Here is a 27,436-nt window from a genome sequence, read left to right on the forward strand (position 1 = left end):
TAGCCAATAATCATTGAGTGTGGAAGTCGAAAGAAGGAGGCGAGAGAACGAGATTCCGGAGCCGGTGAGTTTATTCTCAGACTTCCATCAAAACAATAACAACATTCACCCGGAAGTGCTACCCTTTATATCCGCTCTCCTCCGGCCTATCTGCCAATCCCATCTGGTGATGAGCACCCCTAGTGGACCGCCACACAGCCCCCCCCCCCCCGAAACACCAAATTTGGCATAAAGAAACCAAACTGCAAAGCAACAGGAGGAAACAAAAACAAACCACAAAAACACATAATCAATTCCTTCTAGGGGGGTTAACTGATAGCGGCTAACTTGCCCAGTACCCTCGGGTAAACACCACGCCTCCTGTTGGGGACGACCCCGCCGACGGCGAGCCTGGGCCGGAACAGCAGGCAATTCAGCCTGTCTGTCCAATGAAGGAACAGAGTCCGCAACTGCTGCCCGCGGCCCGGCCACGACGAGGAGGAAGAGCAGGCACCGTCACGCCGTCCAGGTCCTGATGGGCAGGCTTCACGCGATCAACCGCCACCCGTTCTAATTGCAAACATGTATTCTTTTTAAGGGGGACTGTGACAACCTCCAGGTCAAACTAAATGCATTCAAACACGACTTGACAGACCTTTAAAAAAAACCAAACAGGGCATAAGAAGATTCAAAAGATATGGCTACAACAAAGCACCAGTGATTTATGACAACGAGAATACGTCTAGGGTTTTCCAAAAGTCCAAAAACAGTGTGAAAACCTGTGTTTGATTATGGCGACTGTCCTATAAAATCAAAACATAACATCCAACATCAACTGGAAGGGTGAATAACTCACTCGGCAGCATGTCTGGAATCCTGACAGTGATGTTTCCTGACTTGACCTTATTCCACAGTCGTCACTTTTGCTTGCATGACAAACCATTTCCGACAAAAGCAATCAAAACACACATTTTCTTCTGCATCGCGAACCTCCCATGTAACCATTTTGTCTCATTTAGTCTGATGGCGCTGACGAGGCGGGGCAGGGCACGAGGGGGGGCAGCAGTCCAAACACACGAAGGCCAAACACAGACGCCTGGACGCGCTCTCGTTAAATGACTTGACATTCTGAAGGAAGCCATACATCAAACTGTTGTGTGTTTTTTGGCTGGGCGTCTCCGGAGCCTCAGCTGGGGAGTCAGTAATGCTCTGGTTGCCATTTATCAAACGACAGAGCTACTGCGGCTTCGGATCGTCGGGTGCAGGCGCCATAAACAACAAACAAACAAAACAGGGAAGCCTGATGATTAGCCGCGATGCTGTCCTGTAGGAGAAGACCCATGAGTGGAGTACCGGAGGGAGAAAAAAAAGGCAAGAAAATATGGAAAAAGAATGACAACACTGTCTTTATTTTTCAATAAAGACAGTGTGCAAGAGTTTGGTTGCAATATCTGATAATTAAAAACAAGCCTTGGTGAAAAAAAAAAAACAGGTATCATCGTTTTTTTAATAGAAGCATCAATGCTTAATTTTCTGGTACTGTGACAACTTTAACTGTCGTCAGCTTTATTGTTACAACCACAAAAAACAGTGATGTTCTGTTTTGTTTTTTTTGCATTGTACATTGGAAACGTTTCAGGCCACAAAATGGTTATTTTAAAGTATTAAGAAAAACCTACAGATCAAAACTGAAGCTATATATTTAGGCTAAAAAAATATATATATTTAGGCCCAATAAGAGCCTCTTTCTCCAGTGGGGCCAATTTTAACAATAAATAAAGCAGAAATCGTTAAAAACTCATATTTAGTTGTGAAACCATGCCAACAAAAGTTGATTAAAAAAAAAAGTCCTTAGATGTTCAATAAACAAAATCAAAAGCCAGCCAGCCAGAAAAGGCATGTTTTATGTGGCAGATGGCATTAGAGACTGGGTGCAGACTGTGCTTTTAAATGTCCTAAAGTTAATTCGGCACAGGCTGGACAGTGGGAGTGTTAACTGAGACTCTGAGAATAAAGTTCACGGTTGAGAATGAATTTAAAGTTGGGTGGGAGTGGGGCAAAAGATAGAACAGATATTACAGCTTCGAATATCATACAATGACTTTTCTCTGAATAAATAAATACCAAACATGTAATTGGAGATACTTTCATGACTCATAAACCTTTAGTGCTTCATGTTTATGACTGATTTGATACAGATTTCATAAGATTGAATCCTTGACTGTCTCTTTATGTGCAAATAGGTAACGTTTCATGTAAAAAATGTTTCCTGTCCATTGCACAGTGGATTTGCAAAAGGAAACCACAGTGAAAACACACAACCAGATTCAAAGTGTATGCAGAAACCATTAGATAAAAAGGAGGGAAAACTGATCAGTAATTATAGCAACTTGGGGTAAGAGAGTAAGCGTCGGTGGGGGAGAAAACCTGCTTGAGCTCTGATGAACATTTGAGCATTTCTACATGCCTGAAGGAATTCCATTAACCACTCTGATTAAAGTAATCATTGAAGCCATCGGTGCCTGTCAGATGCCATCCCTGCCCTCTCAATTACCCAGATCTCCTTGAACTCAATTGCTCACATCGTCCCGGGAACCGGGACAGGCGAGCAGTGAGGCTGAGCCAAAGACGAGGCAGCTCCGATGGGGGGTAAGGTGAGGCGTCGCTCGAGCATATGGAATGTGTCCACCCCCTCTATCTGTCTCGGTATACGCTGGGTGGCCACATATTAGCTTAATTAGCGTTGATGCATACTGTTGGCATGCTGGGTGGGAAGGTAAAACAGACAGGTTCAATATACCATATTTGGAAGTCATTCCAATCAATCAAAAGGGCCCGTTAAGTACATGTCCAACACAGTTAGTTATATACCAAATTTATTCAATGTGGTAGACAACAATTTGTCTATTAACCAATCAATCTTCACTTGATTGTCTCTGTCAGTGACCCAAATATATCAAGTTGACTATGATAAAGAAACTCACCAACATATACTGTTAGTTCCCCTTTTCTTAGAATTTAAAACAAATTGTTTGTTGGTGGACCGGTGGATTAATTAACCACCTCTTTGAGCTATTGATTTAAAATACATCAAACCATAGACAATGAAAAAAACGGGACAAACGTATGACAGTTAAAATAAAATTTAAAAAACCGACGGACCCCTTTATTTTCTTGACACTTTAAACAAATCGGTTTTATATGTAGCTTTTTTAACGCCGTGGCCAAAAACTGTCGACAGAAATAGATTTTTGGCTAATTCTGCAAATCCATTTGTTGTTTTACTTTTTCATTTGTTCTGTCCATTGTCAAATAAACTACACTTGACTAAATGTGACAGAATTAATAACACACAACTTGTCAAGGAACTCTAGTGACAAAAATACAAAAATGTGGAGGGATGGATAACCAAATTAGCATGACATTTAATTGCATTTTTCGAAATGACTTTGTGTTAATTTTATGATCTGCAGTCTTGTTTGGTGATGTGAACGGAGTGATCACACAGTTAACCACAAAAGGGATTTAAGCAGACTTAAAACTGATTAATATATTGCCCATCTTTCTGTTTGTTTAATGCTTCAGCATATTCTTAAATACGTTGGTCTGCAGTTAAAATACCACAAATGAACCCAGTAGTAAAACACTTTAAGGATACATGAAAGAATAGAAGGAAAAGGTTGGTAAAAGTGGGGAGTAAAGGGGGGACCACAGCTTCATTTTTGCCCCAGGGCCGCATAGCAGTCTATTACGGCCCTGTGCTTGTAGAGTATCAAGCTGACTTTATTTACCATAAACACAAAAATTCTGCCAACACCATCTGATAAATGATGAAAAGCCAATTTGTGGCAGCCAAATCCGATTCAGAAGATGCTTAATTAGCCTTGTATTTTCAGTACAATGTTGGGGGTGGGGGGGGGGATGTTTAACTTGGAGTAAACCACAGTTTCCTCAAACTTAAACTCAGCAAACTGAAAATAGCCGAGTGATGAGCCAACACTATCTTCAGCTTGGACGCCTTTCACGCGCTGTACCATTCTTACACTCAAATGGTGTGAAAAGCAGAAAGTGTAAAAGAAGACCGGATCCCAAACTGTCCATCACTGTCTCTCCTCGCCTCCTTTTTTTTATTTACTTGAAAGAAGCTCCAATATATGTTGTTTTTTCGTTCTTCCCCTGAGCTGAAAAACTTCAACACTTTCTTTTACTCTGTGCTGCACGTCTTCGACCAAGAGTGAGACTTCTTTGACAGCTAGATCTGCACGTACAGCACGCCTTGTGTTGCATCAGCTCCAATGCTGGAATCGGTACAATAGGTTTAGCCATAAACCTATTGGGTTGGGGCGGGTGGGGTTTGTGTGTGTGTGTGTGTGTGTGCTCTTGTGAAGCATGATGCAACACATATCCTGATATTTCAAATAAGATCCTTCTTCCTTTTCCAGAATACAGATGTTGACCGCTGCAGAAATGTTTCTCTTTTTTTTTGTCTTTTGAGGGTTTTTAAATAGTTTTTACCGCAGACAAAATGAACATTAGAGAACTACACACCCACACACCGTTTATAAGAGGCTATAAATGGAATAATCCAGGAAGACATAATAAACTCTTTGCCCTTCCTTGATGCTTCCATTTGTGTTAAGACCGAAAGAGCCCATTGGCTGATTAAAAGCATTATTTCAACTGGCAAGAGTCCCCCCTCCTCCCTCCTTCTCTCTTTGCATACACTCTCTCTCTCTCTCTTTCTCTCTCTCTTACACACACACACACACACACACACACACACACACACACACACACACACACACACACACACACACACACACACACAGACGCAGAGCGATGCTTCATGCACCCATTACTCTGGGACACAGTGCCGGGTCACAAGAGTGATAAAAACAACCTCCACACTGGGAGTTTGGTAAGGAGGGAGGCCTATGCATACACACACTTATATACACACACACACACACACGTGTGCGCACACACACACACGATGCATACTGTAACAACAGGCCCATTTGGAATGCATGATTCAGTGATTATGTAATTGTGCTCAATGACTTTTTTTTCTTCTGCTTTAGAGTTCTTTCGAAGCAGCTAAATTATCCTGAAAAAAATATCACATTCGAGGAAATTAGAGTAAAATTAAGTAGGAGAGACTGTGCTACGTTAAAAAAAAGTTTTCATTACACTGATAAGGTAAAGTTCACAATCTGCACTTTTTTCCCCACTTGCTAATCTGTAAGTCTTCCATGTTGGCATGGAAAGTAAACAAATAAAAATCCTCGTCAAAGCCTGTCATGGTGCCATCCAATAGGCCACCGACGCAGAGCGACTACACACATATACAGTACTGAATATGCACGCACACATGCACTTCTTGGCTATGATTCACATCCCCTGCTACATGTATGACACATCCACAGTTACACTCGGTTCCAGGACTCCTCATCTCCCAAATGGTGCCTTCTGTTTCTCATTCTGGGTTTCTATGAAAAAATCCAACAAAAAAAAAAAAAAGAGGTGCCCTGAGCAGGCCCCGGTTTCATTCTTCACACTTTTTCTTGTCGTTGAGAGAAGACAGCTGGCACCTCACTGAAAGTATGTCACTGAAAAACAATACCTCCAGTACAGTAGTCGTCTCTGTAGCAGTAATTATAAATCCTTATGAGGACATAATACAAACTGATTGCAAACAAGGCAGCGTTGAAATCCTGAATTGTGATGCTCACCGCACACTGAAAATGGTTGCACGCTGCATCCTTTGCATTTTTATAGGCCTGCTTTGCATATTGGATCTAAGTGGGTCAATTGAAGAGGAACCTTAAGTCCATCTGAAATTAAAAGGCACCTCTTTTTTTCTGCTTCAGCACATTCTTGCAAAAGAAAGTGCTAATTTTCGCAGAAAAAAAAAATCCCAAAAAAACAGGAAATGTATTAGGTAAGATGTTTCTGATTTTATTTTCAAACCTTAGTTTGAATGAAATTTGTGAAATACCACCTGATCTAGATACACAAAAGGGTGCGTTTCAAGGCATAAAAATATACCAGATAGCAGTAGATGCTACACAATACACATCATAATCTTTAACCTTTGCCTCTTGAAAAAAAAACCCCAACACATTCATGAAGAGAAAAAAGCTGTACGAGCTTGCGTTTGCAAGCTAAACAATAATCTGCTACAGTAAACCACAGGTAAATGTTGCAAAGCTGCAACATTCACATCAATCCAGTTGAGATGTTGGCAAGGCCTCCTTTTCAACGCCGATAACAGCACGCCCATCACGTGCAGACAGCAGGCGCCAGTTTGTTTACTCCGTCTCTTTCTTCCCTACGGTGGAACACAATCACTCCAGTGGGCTGCCAGCTGCTGTCAATCAAACAGAGTGACACGCCCCCTCTAGCCAGCATTTGTGATACCTTCGAAAAGAAACCCCCTCTCTTTTCTTCCTTTTAGAAACAAAGAAACCAAAAACAATAGACCGAAGAAACACATTGACATTAGTCCTGCCTGAAGAAAGGGACGTACAGAAGCCCTAAGTGGACATACATCCATGTATTTCCTTTTATTTATTTGATCTGTGGTCGTTTTTTAAGCTCTTGACGTCTTTATGTCATTATCTGTGGAGAACTACCTGGTTCGCCAGTGATTACCAGATATTATGAGATAAATCTGACCAAAACTCACACATCATCATGGGGAAAAAAACGTGTTTTTATACTGTTAGTATAAAAACACGTTTAGAGATCTTTCCCCATGATGAGTTGACTGCTCCTAATCTTGGGAAAAAGACTGAAATGAAAAAGACTAAAATGAACTGGAAAACCAGCATTGTCATCACTGGATTATAATATTGGAGTAAAGATCTTGGGAAAAAAACACATTGAAATTCACTCAAAACCTTGACTAATATTATCTCGCTATAAAAATGCTGTTTTTCCAATGATAACTAATTATTTTTCTTGGGATATTGACAAACAGACTAATCTGTAAATCGTTATCAGTGGAATACCAATATTGCTGTACCGAGATAATGACACAACAAATAAAGATCTTAAAGAAACAACCGAAGCATACTTGAGATCTCAACTAATTTGCAACATTCTTAGCTAGCAATGCTGATTTTCTGTGAAGCAACCGACATTTACACCCTGTTCTCCAGTGACAAGACGGTATGTTCTTGAGCTATACCAATAAAGGTGAGAAAAACAGCTTTGTTATACCAATAACTAATAATAAATAGACATGTCAAGAGCTTGAAGAAAGAACCAAACTTTCACATACTTGTGATCTGAACTTATTTCACTGATCTGGGTAAATCTGTATTTCACACCCTAAACTCCTGGAACAACCTCCAGAAAATTAAAGTGTAAAGCTAAAGTGTTCTTCCCTCCCATTTGCACAGTTAAGGATTTGGATTTCTAGCCACTCTGTTTCCAAGTGTAGGTGCTCTAATGGATGTCTATGGGCTTTGTAATTAATTATATCTGTTGTGTAACCTTGACAGCATTGGAAATGAGGGACATCTCAATATCCTTTCCAGGATAAATAAAGGTCTGATACATCATATTTAGATAACAATGCCGGTTTTGCCATGATAACTACATAATGTCTTTGAATTGAATTGAAACGCCTACATTGACGTCTTTTGCAGGAAAAGACAGTTGTCCAGTGATAACAAGCTGAGTCAAGGTCTCCATAAAAATCCACTGCATAGAAACATACTCGCTCTTATGGTACAATGGAGGAAAATTAAACATGTGAATGCATGAACTCTCTCTGTAGGAATGGAAACATCCAAATAAAAGCAACAAAGAAAGGGGGGAAAAAACGAGCAGATTGTTCATTGTTCTTCCATAATATCTATATTGTTTAAAGTTAAGAAAGCGCTCCACCAGGACCAACCCATTTAAAAGTGACAGAATAAGAAATGGCGAAGACACCTAATAGCGAGTCCAGAAGTTGTACGTCTTAATCATAGTCAAAGTTCAAACCCATCGACTTTGTCATATTGTGAAAACAGCATTTAATTGCAAGTCGACTCTAATGATGTTTCTATAAATGAACAAGTTGTTGCTTGCCAGGCAGCATATGTGGTTGCATGGTTTAATTGCACAGGGACAGCCTCAGATAATGCTCATTGATTGAAACTCATTGATTGTAATCCACACTGGGACACTCGCTGGCCCTTTGAGTGAGGCATGTATCTTTATCTTCTGACAGCCCAAATATAGAAAATCATTTGATTTGAAAGAAACATGTTTTAGACACAGAATTCCAATTTCAAGCATACAAGATCCAAAGATATCTACAACTTCCTGTTTGGTGTCTGAAATCAGATATTGGACCAAACCATTGGGCCATCCATTATTTATACCATGTTTTCCAATTGGGGTCGCGGGTGTTAAACCCTTTCATGTTATTTCCAACCAACCTTCCTCATGAGCACATTATATGAACCTGACATCATGTTTATTTGATGACAATAACATTGTTTGGTCAATATAGTGAAATAAGTGCAAAGCAATCGAAACAAAATAAATCGAATAAGGGATAGAGAATCTGCGAATGCTTGTATAAAAATAGGTGTTACATTGATTAAAATATCAGTATTACACAACATACTTCATACTTCTGGACTTGGTTTGATAACATATCAATTCTACATATTAAGAATGAATACCCATATTCATTTTTAATATAATAATCTTCTTTATGAGAGCTCATTGAAGGCTAACATCGCCTTCCAATTTCCAAAAAAGTGCAGAAAGCATACAAAGACACTTTTTTTTCATCATCTTCTTGAAATGACAGTCTTTTTTTTTGTTCTTGTTGTTGTTTGACATTTTTGGGGGCGGGGGGTTGGGGAGGGGGTGTGCCACTCTCAAAAAAAGCCACTTTTACAATGCAGAGCTACAGTAAATGAAACTACAAACATAAGCCTTTTTTTCCCCAGGAGGATCATGGAGTATGATGACACAGGTAATATTGATGTAGAATCAAAAGATTTTGAAAAGACATGGCAGATTATATCAATAAATACTTACTTACAGACTACAGCAGAAAATAGTCCGACACAGTTTGGATGATCTGCTGTACAGTGTTTTTTTGTCCAGGAGTGATTCTTATAAACATTTCTTTTCTGATTCACAATATACCTTATGTATGGTTATATTCCTGAAAATGATAAGTTGGGTAAGATTTTTACCTGTACACTTACATTTTGTGTGTTATTCGATCTTCACCATAGAAAAATAGATTTTGCATCATCAGTTAAGTAGAGCAATTTTGTTCATCCAATGTTTCAAGAAAGCTGTATCCATTCCTGTAATGTCATGTTTCAGAAATAAGAATAAAGATTGTTCGGCACACCCCGTTTCAGACTCTGTCACATTTAGCTAGTCTGTGTAGCGCCAAGGCACCCAAAAAACTGAGCCAGGCCTTTTTTTTTTTTTTTTTTTTTCCCGAGGAGGGTCAAGAGAGAAAATGCTTTTCATTAAGTCAATGATTCTGTTGCTCAGAATTGGCTAAAGGTGGTCTGTTTCTCAAGAACTTCGAGGTAATCGGGCTCGGACTGGAGTTTGGCTTTTAGCTCCAAATACTCATTCCTGTTGGGCTCCACGTAAACAGTACTGGGTGCCGTGCCGTAGAGCACTGTTTCTCTTATCCTCTCTGGGTGCAAGAACTGACGTCTGACATCAAAATTCGGGTTGTACGTGTACGACACAGGGCCTGTGTACTTGTACTCTAAATTGGCACCTGCTGGAATGGATGCCATGGACGGATGAGGGGACTGCTTATCCGACTCGAGGATGCCCCTGAAGAAATGGTCTGCATCTTGTACAGGGGAGGGGTTTTCACGTGGCTCTATGGTGCTTACACTGTACGCAGGGCTCCTCATAGTACTGCTATCTCTCTCCTCATCCGGGGTACTCCTGTAGGTGACCTTGAGCTCATGGAGGTCACGGTAATCCTCAACTGTGTTCCCTTCCCGTGACCTGTAAATGGGGTTTTTGCACATGTGACCCATGGGGTGGGGGATGTACTCATAGACATGTCCAGCTGGGGCCTTCACTTTAGGGCCTGATCTGTTGCTGTAGAGGCTGTACTGCAGGTTGAAAGAGCTGACGTCTGAATTGTTGGTGCTAGTGCGGTCACTTTGAGACTTTTTGCGCTTTTTCATGACCACCACAAACAGCCCGGCTGCCACGAAGACAGACATGATAAAGACGAGCAAGAGGCTAAGAATGAGGACAGAGAGCGGGACTGTGCTACTGGGGGTGTCAATTTTCTGCGGGGCATTTGTGGTGACAACTCGGTCGTCCATTGGTTCTTCCGTTGGGGGGGTCGGCGAGACGTAAGTGTCAGAGTAGTCCGGGCAGAGCTGCTCCGACTGGATTGAGCGTACATCCATTCCCGTGTGGCGTCTGGGCGTCTCGCAAACCACCTCGTTCACCACGGTCCCTGCACCGAGCTGCTCCAGCCATATCTTCATCCCCACGATGTCGCAAGAGCAATCCCAAGGGTTTTCAAACAGATCGATCTGCACAAGCAGCTTCAGCTGATCTAAAACGCCACTCACAGGCAGGTTTTGGAAATGGTTGTTGCGCAGGTTGAGCCTGGACAGGGAGAGGCTGGAAAAGATGCCCACGGGTAAGGTTTTCAGGAGGTTATTGTTGAGGAAAAGCAGCTGGAGATTAGGAAGGTAGCGGAAAGTGCCCGCATCGACCTCCTTGATTTTGTTGTATTCTAAATAAAGATACTGCAGGTTTTGCAAACCAAAAAACATTTCCCCTGTGAGCCTGTCCATGAGATTACCATTTAAATACAGCCTACGCAGGTTAGTTAAATCCCCAAATGCCCGGTCGTGGATGAGACTTATCCTGTTGTTTCCCAAGTGAAGCAAATCCAATCCAGTGGCATCAACAAAATCTGATCTCCGTACCACAGGGATGTAATTTCCAGTGAGATACATCTTTTTAGGATTGTATGGCTTGGGTTTTAGATCAGAGATGCTTTCAATCTTCCTCTCTTGACAGTTGACATTAAGCCCAATTTCAGATATCTGCAGGTTACAAGTGCAGGCAGTGGGGCAGTCCAAAGGCACAGGAGATTTGGTCTGAAAAGCAATAATCGGGCCATAATTGTAAGGGTTACCACCTGGTATTCGGGAAGTGGGCTTTAACCTCGTTCTGTTGAATTGCCTCGTTCCCTTGGTAGGCCTTGAGGAGGACCTGAAAACAGCTGAGGAGGTTGCAGAAGCTGTTACAGCAGCAGGTGTGGTCTGGTAGTATCCATTAGTGCTGCTTGGGGGTGCAGCCCTGACTGTGTCTTCCAGGGGTCTTCTCGGGCAGAGTTCCTGTTTGGACACCTCGTCCAGGTCCCTACCGTGGAGCCTGAACGGTGTCTCGCACACAACTTCCCCCACCAGTGCCGTGTATGCTATACTCTCCAGCCAGGCCTTCAGAGCAATGAGCTCGCAGGAGCAATTCCAAGGATTCTCCTCCAGCTGTAATTCCACAACTTTGTCCATGTGCTCCAGAAGGCCGATGTAAGGGAACATTTTTAACCGATTCCCCCTCAGGTCCAAGTGCGTAAGGGGGACATTTCGGAAAAAATTGGGGGGCAGGACAGAGAGCAGGTTGTCATTCAAAATCATCACTGTCAAGTGGTGTAGTTTGCTCAAAGCATTGGGCTCTATATTGGTGATGTAATTATAATCAATCTGTAGATATTCCAAACTCTCCAGTCCCGCAAACGTGTCATCCCTCAAAACTTCAATCTTGTTGTTGTTCAGGTGCAACCGTTTTAATCCCTGGAGTCCGTTGAAGGCACCTGACTCAATCTCTGAGATATCATTGTTCCCCAAGTGCAGGATGGTCACCCCGGTGTAATTGATGAAATCATTGACTGACAGTTTCTTCAGGAGGTTCCCTGTCAGCAGGAGGTGGTACATGGAGAAATGCACTGGGCTGACCTCCGTCAGTCGGATGATCCCCCGGTTCTCACAGCTCACCGTAAGGATCCCTTCCTTCTCCTCGCATGTACACAGGTTCCGGCAGATCTCCCCATAATTGTCATACATCTCGACCAGCCTCAGAGATGATGCAATCAGAAGGATTATTTTTAGGATCCAGATATGCATTTTTCCTGGGAGAAGATGCCCCAGCTCACTCAAGTGCGGTGTCAGTATGAGGTGTCATCTGAGGAGGAAAAAGAAAAAAAGGACGAGTTCGGTTTGAATCCAAAGAAAAACAAGTGCAACATTTACACAAACAACACGCACACACAGACACCTCTCTTGTCGACTGTGATGAACAAGTATGCAGAAGACATTCACAACAAAAAACACACACAGCCAGAGACGAGTAGGCCTGTTAATGGTTGCTCATTATGCAGATGTGTTATGTCGGCATCATTACGGTTTAAAGGGGCTTTCAGGATACAAGCGACCTGGATGGATCTCTCATAAAGGCATACTTCCATGATATATAATCAAGTTGATAACATAACTGCCCGATGTGGATGGCCACTGCGCATTTTTGATAGCTCGCCTGAATTCCAATCCATCTTGGGAGAGAGAGAGAGAGAGAGAGAGAGATAGAGAGAGAGAGAGAGAGAGAGAGAGATAGAGAGAGAGAGAGAGAGAGAGAGAAAGCCATTGCCATCCACAGTGTGCAGACTGATAGATGTGGTCATTTACTAATTCGACCCCTTGATGATGACCACAAATAAAGACTCACTGGCAAAATATGGCATCACACCATGGCTTTTTTGTTGTTAGTGTTGTTTTTGGGATGCAATCTTTCTCCCCCCCCCCCCCCCCCCCCCCCCTCTCTCTCTCTCTCCCCCAAACTGACATTAAAGAAAAAAAATCTCTAAGATGCAACTCCTCACTCACCCTGCATACCCGACGACTTGGTAACAGTAGGGAAATTGTCGGATCTCTTCTCTCCGCCTCCATCCAAACAACATGAGGATGGGGAAATAATGCGCCTGTTATGATTAGTCTTGAATTTTAAAAAAGACACACACTAAAAAAAAAAAAAAACTAAAAAAACCTCCGGTTGTCATGAAGGTATCAGCTGAGAGAAGCGGTCCGTGATCATCTTATAAATCCGGCCTGCTGATAGAAAATGTGAATATCAGCCTACAAGATGACAGTCACAGTCCTTCTTCTGCCCACGGGCGAAAAAAAGAAACGAGAGGAGTTGTTCAAAGGCGAAAAAGCAAGTGTTGATGATCTCATGGCGCATCTCGGATCGAAAAGGCATTTTGACGGGAGTAAATAATTCTATAATCAAGTATTCTGTAAGGCATCTGCTATATAGAAGGTTACAGATAGTCTCCCCCTCTATCTTTCCCCTCCTCTCTCTCTCGCTCTCTCCCTCCCTCGCGCTCCCTCTCTCCGCCACAGACGCGTGATTGCGCTTGCACACGCTCACACGCACTGAACCACACACACACACTCACTCACAAACACACACACACACACACACACACACACACACACATTCGGTCTGTGTGAGCTCCTTAAAAGAACACAAAAAGCCTTCACATCAGCCGAGCAAATCTGCCTCAGAAGTATGCGCATTTCAACATACAAGGACTTCTTGCTGCGTGGTGGCTCTATCTTTGAGCGGTGCATGCACTTTCTTTTCATTTCCCCCTCTCACTTACATTTGAGTTTATTATCATAACCTCGAGAAAATCCCCATCGCCGGTGGAAATAATGTAGATAACTCGAGCGCCTATCTTTGCTCCGCATCCTTGCGCAGAGAGGTGGTGTTGCTGGGGAGGAGGAGGAGGAGGAGGAGGGGAGGGGGGGATTATTTGGAACGAATAAAACTGTGATGATAAATGTGGGCATAAAAATGCAGTCGCTATGCTTGTTATTGGCCACGGCAGCCCGCAGACACCTTGCTCTAACAGCGTCGCAAAAATCCAGATCAACTTCAGCAATGCAAACTAAACGTGGGGAGGAGAGGAGATTTCAGCACCACGGACAGATCCCCAAAATGCTTTAAAAAAAACGCCACGGCGCAGATTAAAGTAAGAAAAGAAAACAGTGTCCTCTTACCGTTCTGATCCCGGTAAACGCCAGAGCATCCCGAAAATCACGACTGTGCGCCTTCTTTTTCCTCCAACCTCACAGAAAACATGGATTTCACCGCCCGCCCTTCCGTCAGCTGTCGAAAAAAAAAAAAAAACAAACAGAAAAAAAAAAAAAACAAGAAAACAAAAATCCTCAAAATCAAGTCTCCTCGGTGTCTACCTCCATAAACCAGGCGATCGGAGAGCAGACAGTCTCATTCAGGCCAATAACGCGTCAGCCAGCGCGGCAAAACTGGGTCCTGTGTTCCTCCGGCAGCGAGCGACTTTAGCAGCATCAGCTCGGAAAAAGAGCCAGAACCAAAGTTCGAACATGGTGAAGAAAAGGGGGCGAATACAAACTCCGTAATCCGACATCAGACAGGACTTGCCGCATGCATTTTAACTGTGACTTTCATCCATGCGCACTGATGAAGCGGAGGACGAGTGAGGCACGAATCCTCCTTGTCTGCTGCCAGTGGTGCGGCGTGTACCAGTTTATGTATAGATCTGCCCAAGGTCTCTCTCTTTTTATTTTTTTTTTTAGATTTCAAATGCTGGAGCGTCCAAATCGACCGGAGATCAGCTGCATCTGCTCCTCCAGAATCCAAAACGTTTCCTCCAGTCCTTCATTCGGCATGAGAAATCCCATCTTTTATTGCACGAGCTTCATCTTCCCCACCATCGTTTCAACTAGTGGAACTTGATCTTGGTTGGTGCAAACCAGCGCATCCCCTACAGCGACGAACACATTATGAAACAATTACCATCATATGACAGCTGGAATCACTCGTAAAGAAAAAAATAAATAAAACAACAACACATAAATCCCCCAATCTCAGGACTGTCACAGCGCGGAAATGAAAAGCAATTTAATGCGTGCAATACTCTTTAAGGGGTATGGTAATGTGGAGGAGATGTGGAGAAGGGAGGGGTGGTAGAGAAAAAAAGGGAGGGAGGCTGGAAGAAGAACCCGTAGAGGGCAGCACAATGATGGAGGAAAAAAAGGCATCTTGGCAGGCGTGCGTTTGCAGGCTGCACTTTGTAACTCAGTGTCTTTTAATTCAGCTCCAGCCGTCATCTGATTCCTCACTCAGAGCTTTCAAAAGCCAGCGTCTCATTTCCACGCTTTTTGAAGTCACAACATGGACCATCTTTTTTTTTTTTTTTTTCCCATAACGCCATAATACTCCCATGGAGGGAGAGGCAGTGCTATGTTTTGTTTTGCATATTTGGCCTGACTGACACTCATCCTGGCATTCATCATGTCTCCTTATTATTCTACTCTGGAAGATATTCCTTCAGCGAGGCTTCAAAAGATTGCAGGACAAATGCATCCACGATATGAACGATTTAAATACCTGATTTTGCAGAAGAACCATCAAGGCAGTCCATAAATGAAATCACTTTTTTTTATTAATAAATATACCTTTAAAAAAAAGAAGAAAAAAATATTAATTTGTTCTAAAGCTGTTAATTCAAAGAAAAAGAGTTTAGGGGCTGATTTTTGGCGCTGATATTTAAAGCCATTTTAGGGAGAGAAAAATATTCTGAAATTCCTTATTTCTTAGATTTATCTTACATCTCAAAGATAGCTAGTTAAATATAGATAAACACATTAATTACATTGATCCCTCACCTCTTATAACTCTCTCCTGGACTGAAACCAAAAGGTCTGCATTGTGTAAAAAACAACTATTATTATTTTATTATTATTATTATTTTTAAAAGGCTGCTTGTAGTTTTCTTAACATATCCATGTTGCATATTCCCACTTTTTTAAAAAAAACAACCTCCTAACTCAGTAAATTAATGATTTTGTACAGCACATTGAAAAATATAGCACGCTTTCTCACTGAAGAACTAATGAACTAACTGGCAATGTGTTGGGACCAAAACAATAATACTGTACAATCTTTTAATGTCATCAAATACTTAAGTTGGTTACCATTCCTTTGAGATGTTTTATTTGACCTTTTTGATTCCTAACAAGTTCCTGTTTCCATGGTTAAATTAACGTTGTAACCTTCAATCTACCAGAATTTATTTCAAAATAAAAGAAAGGTTGAAATCAAACAGCAAGAAAAGTACTCTCAGCTTAAGAGGCTAGAAACATTAAAAATAAAAGCCCCAACCTAGGCTATACAACTAAGCAGAGGGGGTTGGCAGGTGCTCCCCTGCCAGCATACCTTGACACTTTGTTAAAGCAATCCTCAGACAATAAGTCGCCAAGACTGCCATAGCAGTTCTATTTATGATCGTCAAGTAAAAAAAAAAAAGATATATTTTCCTTTGCAGCTCATAATGGAACAAATGCCACACACAGATAGTCTCTAACCTAGTTACGATTGAACTGAGAGGGTATTAGAGTTACATCACTCAAATAAGTTCAAGCAAACAATCATTTGTACACCTCAGATCTCTCACAGATTCATAGATTAAGCCTTTAGTTCCAGAAAACACACATTTACAAGCAATCTGAATTGGACAAAAAAATAATGTACTGTGAGGATTAGGCTTAATCCAGTTTTGCACCAAATACACAAGCCTGCTAATGCTGCCGTGTTGCTGTAAGCGCTGTGTATTTCATTGACTCATGGCTTATTTGCCTCTTGTTGAAAGGGTAAATTGAGTCAAAGCCACAGCTGCCCTCTTACCCTCTCTCTGAGGGACCAACAAACTTTTTTTTTTGTTGTTGTTGCGAGCTCTTAACTAAAGCCTGAAATGGAAAATCGAATTAAATCTAGCATATGGTGGGCCGCCATGTCCAAAGAGATTCCCCACTTAATCAGCATTGTGTGTTAATAACAACTCTTGTGCTCTCTTTACCATGCAGAGAGTGACGAAATAAGCGGATGTGGCACGCATGCCCGCTTTGCCAGAAATTAGCCGTGAAGATGCTTGGAATTATCTTTAAGTCTCATGCTCTGTAATCGTATTAGCAATGGGCTGTCCTTTGGGGATGGGCAAATCTGCATCGTTGGAATTCCCAGCTGGAATGCAACGATGTGAAAGTAGTGCAGCCACCTTCCCTCTGGAAGGGAGCGGCTCCCCTGAGAGGGGTGGTAGCATCAAAAGAGAGGAAAGGGACCGTCCTAAATACGACTTTGTGTACTGCTGATGGGGAGAGGGTCTTTAGATACTCTTGGATATTGATGGCAATGCATGTTTGTGCAGGATTAAGAACTTTTTTGCATCAAAGTGTGAAGCAAATGTCTCCATGTGCATCCGACCATCAGTATGCAGTGTTCAATTCATTCCACGTGCAGCATCACAACATTTTGGAGTCATGCATTTGTAGAATTCCAGCATTTCGGTCGTGGGTTTTTTGTTGTTGTTGTTTTGTCTGTGCAATTCATTAAAACATTTTTTAAGTAGCGCTACCACGAGCAGCTGTACACAACATCACAAGAGAACTACAAGATCACATGGGAACAAAGAGCAAAACATGCGGTCAACATGTTGCTTTTCATTTGTTGTCTGTATTGATATAATGTTGGTGAAGTGATGGATCATAGGATTGGGTTTCCTTATAATGTGTTTAATTTTGAAGTTGGCAGAAAATTGGTTGGCACGCAACTCCTATGTCGTCCAACTTTGTGGACTCAGAAGGAATTTTCTTCTGATTGTATTAACTATACGAGAAAAGAATATTAAAAATAACAGTTGACTAAGTTAAAACTGGTGTCCAGCATGATCCTGTTCTAATTGCTAGTCTGCTTGGCAAATCTTTCAGAGTCGCTTCCCTTACACAGCTGGTCTGAGCGTCAAGGTTGGTGTACAGTAGCTGTGTGTGTGTGTGTGTTTATACATGAACATGATTGTCTCCTTCACAAAGGCTAATGGGTTCATATTAGCATTACAGATATAATCATAGATCATCTGCATAAAAAGACACTAGAAGGTCTAGTACAAATGATTAAGCAATTTTCAGAATGCAAATTTAAGTTCACGTTAAGGTGACTTTAACATGTGTCTTTTCCAGGAGGCTGACTTTTTTTAAATGGTTTGAAATATGTTTCTCTTATAATGTCATTAGCATAAGCTTTTTCGATGGTAAGTCATGCAAAGCAGACTGTACCCAACTTCCCCTCTAAGTTCTTTTGGCTTTATTTTTTATTGAATTGAAGTTTGCTGGCATTTTGGCATGGTTTGGCGCTGTTGGCTCAAGCAACAGCTGTTCGACTGTGCCAGACAAGCATTTATGACTCAGAACAAGGGGGTTTAGTGCAGGTAATGCAATTAGCAGCAAATGCCATCGTTACATAATGTGCTTTTCAGGAATCAAGAATGAACATTTTGTTTTCATCTGACAGGCATAGACAGTCTTTGCAGAGAGCCTATCAAAGTATAAAAGTAGGGGAATAGAGCTTATGCATAAACTTTCATCATCACACAATCGCATCCGTCTTTACATGCTGATCAGTATGTGTAATGTGAAAGAAGTTTTGATGGTGTCAGGAGGGAAAGTCGAAGCCCTTTGGTACTCAGGATCTGTGCCAGATGCCGTGGACGAAGGAGATGATAAAATGTGTCTTTAACAGAAATGACCCCATTGAGCATTTATAAAAAATCATAGTGTTATAATAATGTTTGAAAGGGGATTTATTTCAGTGTCTTCAGCGGTTGGTGTGGTTGGTCGGCGACACCTACCAATCATAACTCACCTGAGGGGGTGTGGTGGCTCGGACTCTTTAACCTTTCAGTAGCAGCACCTGCAGAGGGGCAGGGGCGCATTATTGGAGCAGAACGGTCGCCATGATGACGCAAGACGCAGGGGACTAATTAAAGACTCAGTTTGTTTTTAATTGTGTCAACACTTCACCATGGGTTTTGCAATCCTGTTCCTATCTAATGAAAGAGTGCAGGCTGGCAGGCAGGTCATCACAACCATATCTGTGGATCAGGCTACCCGGGTGTGCTGGTTGCAGCATGAACCAGGGTACTGAAGCACCCCTTTAACAGACAGGACCGTCACATACATTTATTGCAAATACACTAGAAAGAAATAAAAAATCTCGTCGCAGATTGTTTGTTATGATTTTGTAGGTGGTAGAGAGGTGCCTATATTAATTTGAGCCAGTTTCATAACCAGTTACAAACTCCTTACAGGAGCTTTAAATAGGAAACTGACGCTGTGTGTAGCCCTGTTTGCCCTGCATATAGCATCTGGCACCTAAATTGTGTAAACATTAACAGACCACATAACAGACCACACTTCTTTTATCTGTCATACAAAGGCATCAGTATAATTTTCAGTCAGTTTCATAATAGGTTAAAAATGATCCAAAGTAGCTTTAATGTTCCAGATCTCAACATTTGAACCTATCATAATGCAGAGGGTGTTTTGGAATTCTTCACTGCTCTGCTATAATAAAAAGAAAATTATGTTGTCAGCAGAGAACCTGACATACATTGTGCTGTGATTAGCTTGGGAGGGTCTCATCTGCCTTGTGTGTCCAGAGGCCAATTGGTGCTGTTAGCAATTTCCGCCATAACCCGCTAGGTCTAGACGGGTCTTTGGGGCCAGGATCCATTCACAATGCTGATAATATGGAATTAGAAAACAATTTTCCCTTGACGGAACAATCCAACTGGCACATCTTCTGGGTAGTTGATAACAAGATGCAGTGAAGAATTACTGAAAAATTCTCCAGGGAAAAATTGCTTTACATAAACAATGACTAAGCCCTGGAAGCCCAATGTGGCCCAGTAATGGAATGAAGGCTAATGGGACAAGCGTGGATGGATAGGATGGGGAAGTCAATGCGTTCTAACACTGTGTGCTGGTGTCACTCCACCAATCAGAGCAGCTAAATTGATTCCATCCTTCCAGTTCTACATTAAATGTAACAATCACATAAGCAAATACAATAAACCCTGACTGTATTTCATTTTGACAGCCATGTTTAAAACACTAACACCAATTATCTCTGACCTGAAATGCCTATTCCGATATAATACATACAACATAAAACAGACAGTCCATCAAAACATTCACATTTGCTGTACTCTGACAAAGCCAACAAATAAGATGTTCTTGGATGATTACACTGTCTAGAAAAAGTGAGGGCTTCTTGAGGGCAGAAACAGGAAGTGAGAAGTCAAACAAACAGACATCGAGTCAGTCTTCTACACAGGAAGTCACAAAAGACAATTATTTGATTCCAAAAGGATAATATATTCTGTAGCTTGACTATTTTAAACATTATACCATCTTCATAGCAGCGTCATTCTAATGTTGAAAAATTTATACACAGAGAGGGAGATATGACGGGTTCCTGTTATAAAATGCCAAGAATTACAAGTTAGTAAAAGGTTACATTGATTGTAAAGATGTTTTTCTGAGTTTCCCCCCATGTCCATTAAATTGGACAAAGGGGCAATGGGGCCCTTGAAAAACCCAGTACATATCAAGTGTGGTACCTTTGATGTAGGTTATGATACACATCTTTAACAGAAAGCTTCTTGTAAGAAAAGTATCTTTGATGTGAACACAGTGAAGTAGTTCTCAGTTCTATTAGTACATTTTCAAGAACATTTTTGTGTCTTCTTCTCTTTGCTAGACCAATCAAAGTGTTTGCTGTTTGCTCGCTCTGACGTCTTGCAACCATAGGTGGACAATGAAAGTACCAAATTCTTCAAACTCAATGCTCCACTTCTTTTGTTGCGTTACCATGACATTGCATTAGTCAGGCATTCTTTTGATCCATTACAATTACGTTCAAAAACCCTGGACCTTAGACATGGAATAGTAAAAGCTATAAGATATTATGTATTATCAATCCCATGATAACACTTGATCTTCCAAGGACTAGTGCTTTTGTCACGATGCTACCTGTCGATGGCACGGCCCTCTAATCAAAAGCACCGAGGCTAAAGCCTGAGCATTCATCACAGCTCGAGATGATGTAGAGCTCCGGTGTGAGTTCCCACCAAAGAGCGAGCGCGCACAGCTGCTCTGACAGCCATGATTGATGGTCAAAGCAGGACGAGGGGTTGCACAGGGAGCCCTCTCCTTTGTTTTGTTTTTTTACACTATGACTTGGCTCGAGTCAGCACGAGCGAGGTAATTTAAAAATGTTGAATCGGTAACATACAAACGTAACCGGGGGGGGGGGGGCCTTAATGAAACGCGCTGCTGACAATGCGATAAGTGCATCCTCACTGTATAGGAGAGTGGATAGGGTTTGACTTATTAGCAGACCGCGCTGGGGAACAAAAGCAGCGAACCATAACTGAGTCAAGTCCGTTCGTTTGACTGTAGTCAGCGAGCGTGAAGGCTTTTAAGGTTATGAGAGCACTTTAGAGCTTGAAGGGTTGGCTACAAAGTGTGCTTTTGTAGGTTTAACTGACTGACCTGTGTGTTAATCATTCTGTCAGGAAACCAATCATTAGCGAGCTAAATCTATGTTGGTGCTTTTAAGATGTTTGTCTCATTATTTAGTTCCACTCTTAAATGGTGGGCACAAGGAACACAATCCATACAAAAGAGCTTGGATTGTCTAACCTACAAAATACACAAGAAACAACTGTTTGCACTATGTCTAGAAAACTATTTGGGAACAGGTGACTGGATGTCGTACCAATGACAAGCAGAGCCAGAGGGCATATACCACAACTGCCATCAAGTACATGTCGGGATATGGATTAAATTGTACCACAGCAAAGCAAGGATATCATGAATGTTCTCAATAAAGATGGGAACGCTACCTGGAAATGAAATTCTAATGCAGGCAGGAAATGTTTCAGATTGTGGCCTGATACAGGTTCCAAATCATAGATGGGCATTAGCTCTAAAAGTCCTGGGAATCAGATATTTTCAAACTATTGCTGAAAAGTTGATGGAAAAAACCAGTTACCAACACATGGGACCATCTACTTTCCATCTAAAGGTGTCTACCTTCCCTGTTAACAGCCAGCAAGATCCAGCTTCTTTACATTTCCTTTGTAGTACATTTTTAACATTGTAAACAAGGCCTTGCTTTTATTAAGGGCAAGTCACGTCATGAATGTCCTATAGAAATTAAATAAGTTTATGAATGAACGCGTTAAAAACTTCACCATATCAGCTATGATATGAGAAAAGTTTTGTTATTGGCTAAAACTTGACACCTAATGCTAGTATCTAATGCTATACACAGTTGTTTTACAAGCAAATGAATGAGAGTTTGGGGTCAAGCATTCTCTGATCTAGGCCCGGGTCCCTAACGTGAAAACACCTAAATTAAATGTTCTAAAATATCCCAAAGAGGTAATTCTCTCCAAAGTCAATTAGAAATAAATGTAATAGAAAGAAAATAAAATGTATACACAGTCACAACTAAAATAAATAAAATCATTGGAATCAAGTCACGAGTGTGAAGCTCTACCTTTTTGTTTGTGCAGATGAAAATAAGAAGCTTCGATGAATCCAAACGTATCTCCTCCAACTGCCACGTCAAGGAAAACTGGCCGGTAGATATGAGGTCACATGTTGGTCTTTACAAGTCACGGAGGCTCTTTTTTTATTTTTTGAAACATGGACTGACTGGGACTATTTTTTGCATATTTCTCAGCACGGACTTAATGATCTCTTTTATGGAGAAATCTGTGTTTTTTTTGTTGAATTTCAGAGCTGACCTGTTTGCATATGACTGAGGAAGGAAATATTAAAGTTGGAATATGAATTAGAGAAAAGGCTTTCACACCAGAGATTTGGGGTTTTTTCAAGTAACAGATAAACTCAGTCATGCGTCTTCATCAGGGGCAGAGTTCACTGATGCACATTGTGTGCCGTGCAACGCTTGAATAAGATTTGACTTTCCCTTCCTTTTTTTCTGCCCATGTTCAGGCAAAACATTTTGACTGCACTTTCTTCCCATTTCAAATTAAAAATCACTGCTGGATTTTAATCTTAGAGCGAACAAGCAAGGGAAAGAGGGGGCGAGGCTTGCCAAGCCAATTAGGCAGGCAATAATGGATTTGCGAGTCACTAGAGGAACCATTTGCCCTCTATTTAAATAGTCAAGATAATTACAGTATATTCAAAAAGTAGGAATGAGAATATCAGCATGTACAAATCAATTCAGTTAGCCGCTTTCTGTTATATGTCTGGAATCAGAAGTCAGATAAAGTGACACAAACTCTGAGCCCTTTTCTGCCTCAATATGTCAGCACCCTCGCTGCATCAGACGCTTTTCCTCTAACAGGGTGACTGCAGGAAGGAAAGCTGTTGCCGCCAACCTTGTGACACCAACTCAGAGACAATATTTTCCTAGCAATTAGCAATGTTTAGATGCTCCGGTGTTCAAGGGAACAGCAAGACTTCAAAGACAAAAGCGCACATTTTGTTCAAATCGGAGCAAGCTTCAGGTGCCAAACTCCGGCTCCCTCATGCTTTTAATGATTACACGGCGTGATGTTTTGTCACTTTTTCTATCATTTGGTTTGATTTCTCAAGCCGTGTAAGAGCTTTTTGCGCTCTTCTTGTTTTGTTTTTTTTTCAGTTCACCCTTGCTGCTTTTACAGACACAGTAAGAAGTACTCGAGGCTGTGCAGCAGCAAGTGAAGGTTGAAAAATTGTGCATTGGCTGGACAGGCCCGGCAGTCTGGGCATTGGATCAGTCAGTGGATTTGAGGACTGGCGGCTGGTGGCTGAAGCTATCCCCTAGGTGCGCCGACAGAGCGACTCGCTTCATACTGGAAACAAGCTTGTGTGCGTGTCTGTGAATGTATCTGGAATCAGGATTTTGTCTAGCCCTCGGTGGACTCCCCTGATGGCCTAGATGGAGAGGGCAAACAAACTGAAGACTGCTATGGCCTAGAAAAGATTGTTTTTTACACTATCAGTGTTTCAAAGACAACAACACCATATACATCTTCATTAAATGTGCTTTAAATATACTTAATAAAAAACCCTACATACAATTTGGCTCCATCCTATTGCCATGTGTCAATCAAACAAACAATAAACTATAACTACTAATGGAAAAAAATGGAGAAATTTGGTACAAAGGTTGACCTTGGGTTGAGCATGAAATGTACAATGTACAATGTTTAAGCCCAAATTGCCAAACAACTTTAAAAATATAACCATTTCTTCCTGTTGGATTTAAAGCAAAACAATCTTTTTCACATTGTTTTTGAATGACAAGTTTTGGCCTCAACAGTTGTTGTCTACTTCCTGTCAACACTGTGTCAGTCTCTCACTTTCTGAATAAATCTTGTTTCCATGTAGGTATTTGCTAAGAATAGGGTATTTGTTTAAAAACTACTCCTTCATGAATCATATTCATTTAGTTCTACAACATACTTCCTTCCCATTTAGTGTCATTTGTGTACAACTATAGTCAACTATATTTCTCCAGGAAACCAATTTTATTGTGACTTTTACTGTTGCCTTGGAAATTGAAATTTGGAAAAATTAAAGATGAAATGGATATTCTTAGATGTTGACTTCAAAAAACTGATTTGTTGAAAGGAAATTGGGCCTGGGGCTCCAAGCTGTTTTTTTTTTTTTTTTTTTTTTTTTTGCCTGTGTTCATAGTATTTAATCATCAAAGAATGTAAAGATCAATGAAAATCTCCCTGAATCTCGGCAAGTCTGCTGTATAAATCCAAGTGAGATAAATCAATACAGACTCAAAAGATTTGGTTGTCTGCCACAAAAAAGTTATTTTTTTTAAGCCTTATTATTGTTAGATATAAGAATTCTGCAGCAACAGGCGCTTATGATGAATAATTGATTTTGTCCTTGTCAAAAATATATAGCAATGTTTCCCTGTATATGCTTCAGCAAACAATGACTTACATTTAGGCTATAGTTTTATTAATGGTTACATCAGTGTCTGGGGAAGCTGAAGAGACACGCTGTTGTGGGGTTTCTTGGTGAGTCATGCTTCCTTTCGAAGTGATTGTGGGGTCACAATCAGCCCAGTCTTTTCCCCCCAGAGAGTCCATTAGCATAAGACTACTCTTTCCCTTCCCTTTCTCATGCCTGCGTCGTCTCACTTCTCCGGAGCGACTCTTCATATAAAAAAAAAAAAGGAGTAATGTGCCTCATAACTCAATGTCAACTTCAATCATTCAGGAGGAGATCTAAAGGGAGATCTCGCTTCATGCTGAGTGTTTGAATGTCATGTTATTTGACATGTGGAAGAGGGAGGAAATAGAGGAATAAAGCAAGTGTGTGTGTGTGTGTGTGGGTGTGTCTGTGTGTGTGTGAAAGAAAGAGGAAAGAGTAGAGAAAAAGGAAGTGATGGGGGGAGGGTGCCCTCCGATACTTCCAAACACTGCTGACAAAAAAAAGTGCATTATTTATAGCACTAAGACTGGAGGAGGCTTGTCTAATGCAAACGGAAACGTGTCTCTCAGGAATCTTCTTTTTTTTGAAGTGGAAAAAGAGTAACTTCACCCATGGTAAGGTCAGTGACAGTGATTTCACATCATTAGACAGATATAAACAGCTAAGTGGTGCTACTTTAAGCCATGTATTGGGAAATGTATTTACACCAAATGAGCTAAATATTCTTCAGCCTTCTCCATTTTTTTGGAGCTGGCAGCAGCTTGAATTGAAAATGTTAAATGGACTTGAGCTGGTATGGCACTTTTCTAGTCTTTTAACTACTCTAAGCACTTTTACACTGCAGGTCACACCTACACATTCACACACTGATGGCAGAGGTTGCAATGTAGCGAGACCATCAGAACAGAAGGCCGACTCTATGAACTGAGCCCCAGCCTCGTCTTGAATGGAATTTAGCAGATGAACTTAATTAGTGATTTTTATCCAGGATATTAGCTGAGGTTTTTTTTGCATTGAGCATTTGCTCAAAACTTTAAAAATACAACTACAATTGTCAGCAAAATATTCTTAAAATGTCCATTAAGGCCAACATCCAGAATTCAGGCAGGGATCCCTGTTCAGGGTCTAATTTGATTTGACTTAACAAGTAACATTTGAGTTTCCATGTGGTGCACAAGTGTCAAAATAAAATGCTCGCAAGGAAGTTACGGGAGAGTAGTAGGTGTACGTACTGCCTAACTAACATAAGTAATAACTGGTATTAAACCAAGGCTTTTTATGTTTTTTGGACCAATTCATTGTCATTGGTGTACATATGAGGTGTACATACAGGCACATATTTTGAAAAATTGGGCCATTGACCAATCTGCCATATTATAGGAATTGCGAGAAAAGGCTACCTCTTTGGAGTGCCAAATTACTGTACAGAGTCTCTTGACAATGTGCAGTCTAAGGCATAGTATAATAGCATGCAAATTCCCAGACAATAGTTCATTAGTACTAATTTTGTCCGATTGAACCCTTTGAGAACTACAAAAGCTCAGTCTCAATTGATATCCACAAACTTTTTACTGAAAGAAATATTCATGTGAACACCCACTTCTAAATAGCTAATTTGGCATTGCGGATATTATGTTGAGTGACAGCTCCCCCATTTGGATTGGCAAGTCTCTGGTTCACACAAAGCACTGACAAATGTGACAATCAGCGCACAATCCTTATTCTTTTAATTGAATGAGTCAGAACCAAAGACAGAGAAAATCAGTGCCTTTCTGCAAACGACTGATTCTGCCGCAAAATGGCGAGTTACCAAATGTCGTGTTCAGTTCTGATTAACTTTTTCCAGGCTGGAGAAGACTTTCGAGTGAGAGGCAAAACAATCAAAAACTTCAACCAAGTCTAGTAGCTTTTTTGATCAAAGTTCAAGAAAACAAAATCTACATAGGAATTATTTCCAAATATGATTTAAAGTTTTCTACAATGTTTTTTTTATGGTTAACTATAGGAATAAAAGACTGGAATACATTATTAAAGGTCAATTGATTTGGGTTTCCAGTGGATTGAATAAATGGCAAATGGTTAATACACTTGAGCTTGTATAGCACATATCTTGTTTTTTACGTTTTTTACACTACAGGTCACACCTACACATTCGAACACTAATAGCAGTGATTGCAATGTAAAGTGACCATCAGAAGGAGCTCATGCCATTCATACACATTTATAGGCAGATGACAAAACAGCTGGAGACTCTTGGAGTTAAATGTCTTGCCCAAGGACACATCAGACATGTTGCTGCAGGAGCTGGGTATTGAACCTCTAACATTCCGCTTGAGAGACTATGACTCTACCGACCAAGTCCATCTATTCTTAAATCAACCAACAAATAATGTTTTTAATGTTAATCTTATCAATGTTACTTTGCTGTTTTTATCTCTGCTTTGTAAAGTGACCTTAAGTGTTTTGAAAGGTGCTTCTATAAAATGCATTATTATTATTATTATTTTTATTATTACAAAAGATCCAAGGCAAGCCTTTACTGGGCTTGGTTAAAAAATAAAATTTAGACCTTAAAAGTA

General features: G+C 41.0%; 1 protein-coding gene across 5 annotated transcripts in view; it reads right to left on the bottom strand.

Moving 5' to 3' along the window:
- Window positions 1–8,660: 8,660 nt before the first annotated feature.
- The window catches only part of slitrk5 (SLIT and NTRK like family member 5), a 119,966-nt gene continuing 101,190 nt past the window's right edge, over window positions 8,661–27,436 (bottom strand). For 3 of the 5 annotated variants that reach the window (XM_079336197.1, XM_079336198.1, XM_079336196.1), the window contains 2 exons: window positions 14,061–14,806; window positions 8,661–12,183 (listed from right to left, as the gene is read on the bottom strand). In XM_079336197.1, the coding sequence (XP_079192323.1) occupies window positions 9,498–12,125 (2,628 nt within the window). In that variant the 5' untranslated portion in view covers window positions 12,126–12,183; window positions 14,061–14,806 and the 3' untranslated portion in view covers window positions 8,661–9,497. Of the gene's footprint in view, window positions 12,184–12,881; window positions 13,446–14,060; window positions 14,977–27,436 lie in introns of those variants that run through there. The other 2 variants (XM_079336195.1, XM_079336199.1) reach the window with 2 other exon arrangements.

The sequence above is a fragment of the Symphodus melops genome (assembly GCF_947650265.1).
Source record: "Symphodus melops genome assembly, chromosome: 23".
NCBI classification, from domain to species: domain Eukaryota; kingdom Metazoa; phylum Chordata; class Actinopteri; order Labriformes; family Labridae; genus Symphodus; species Symphodus melops.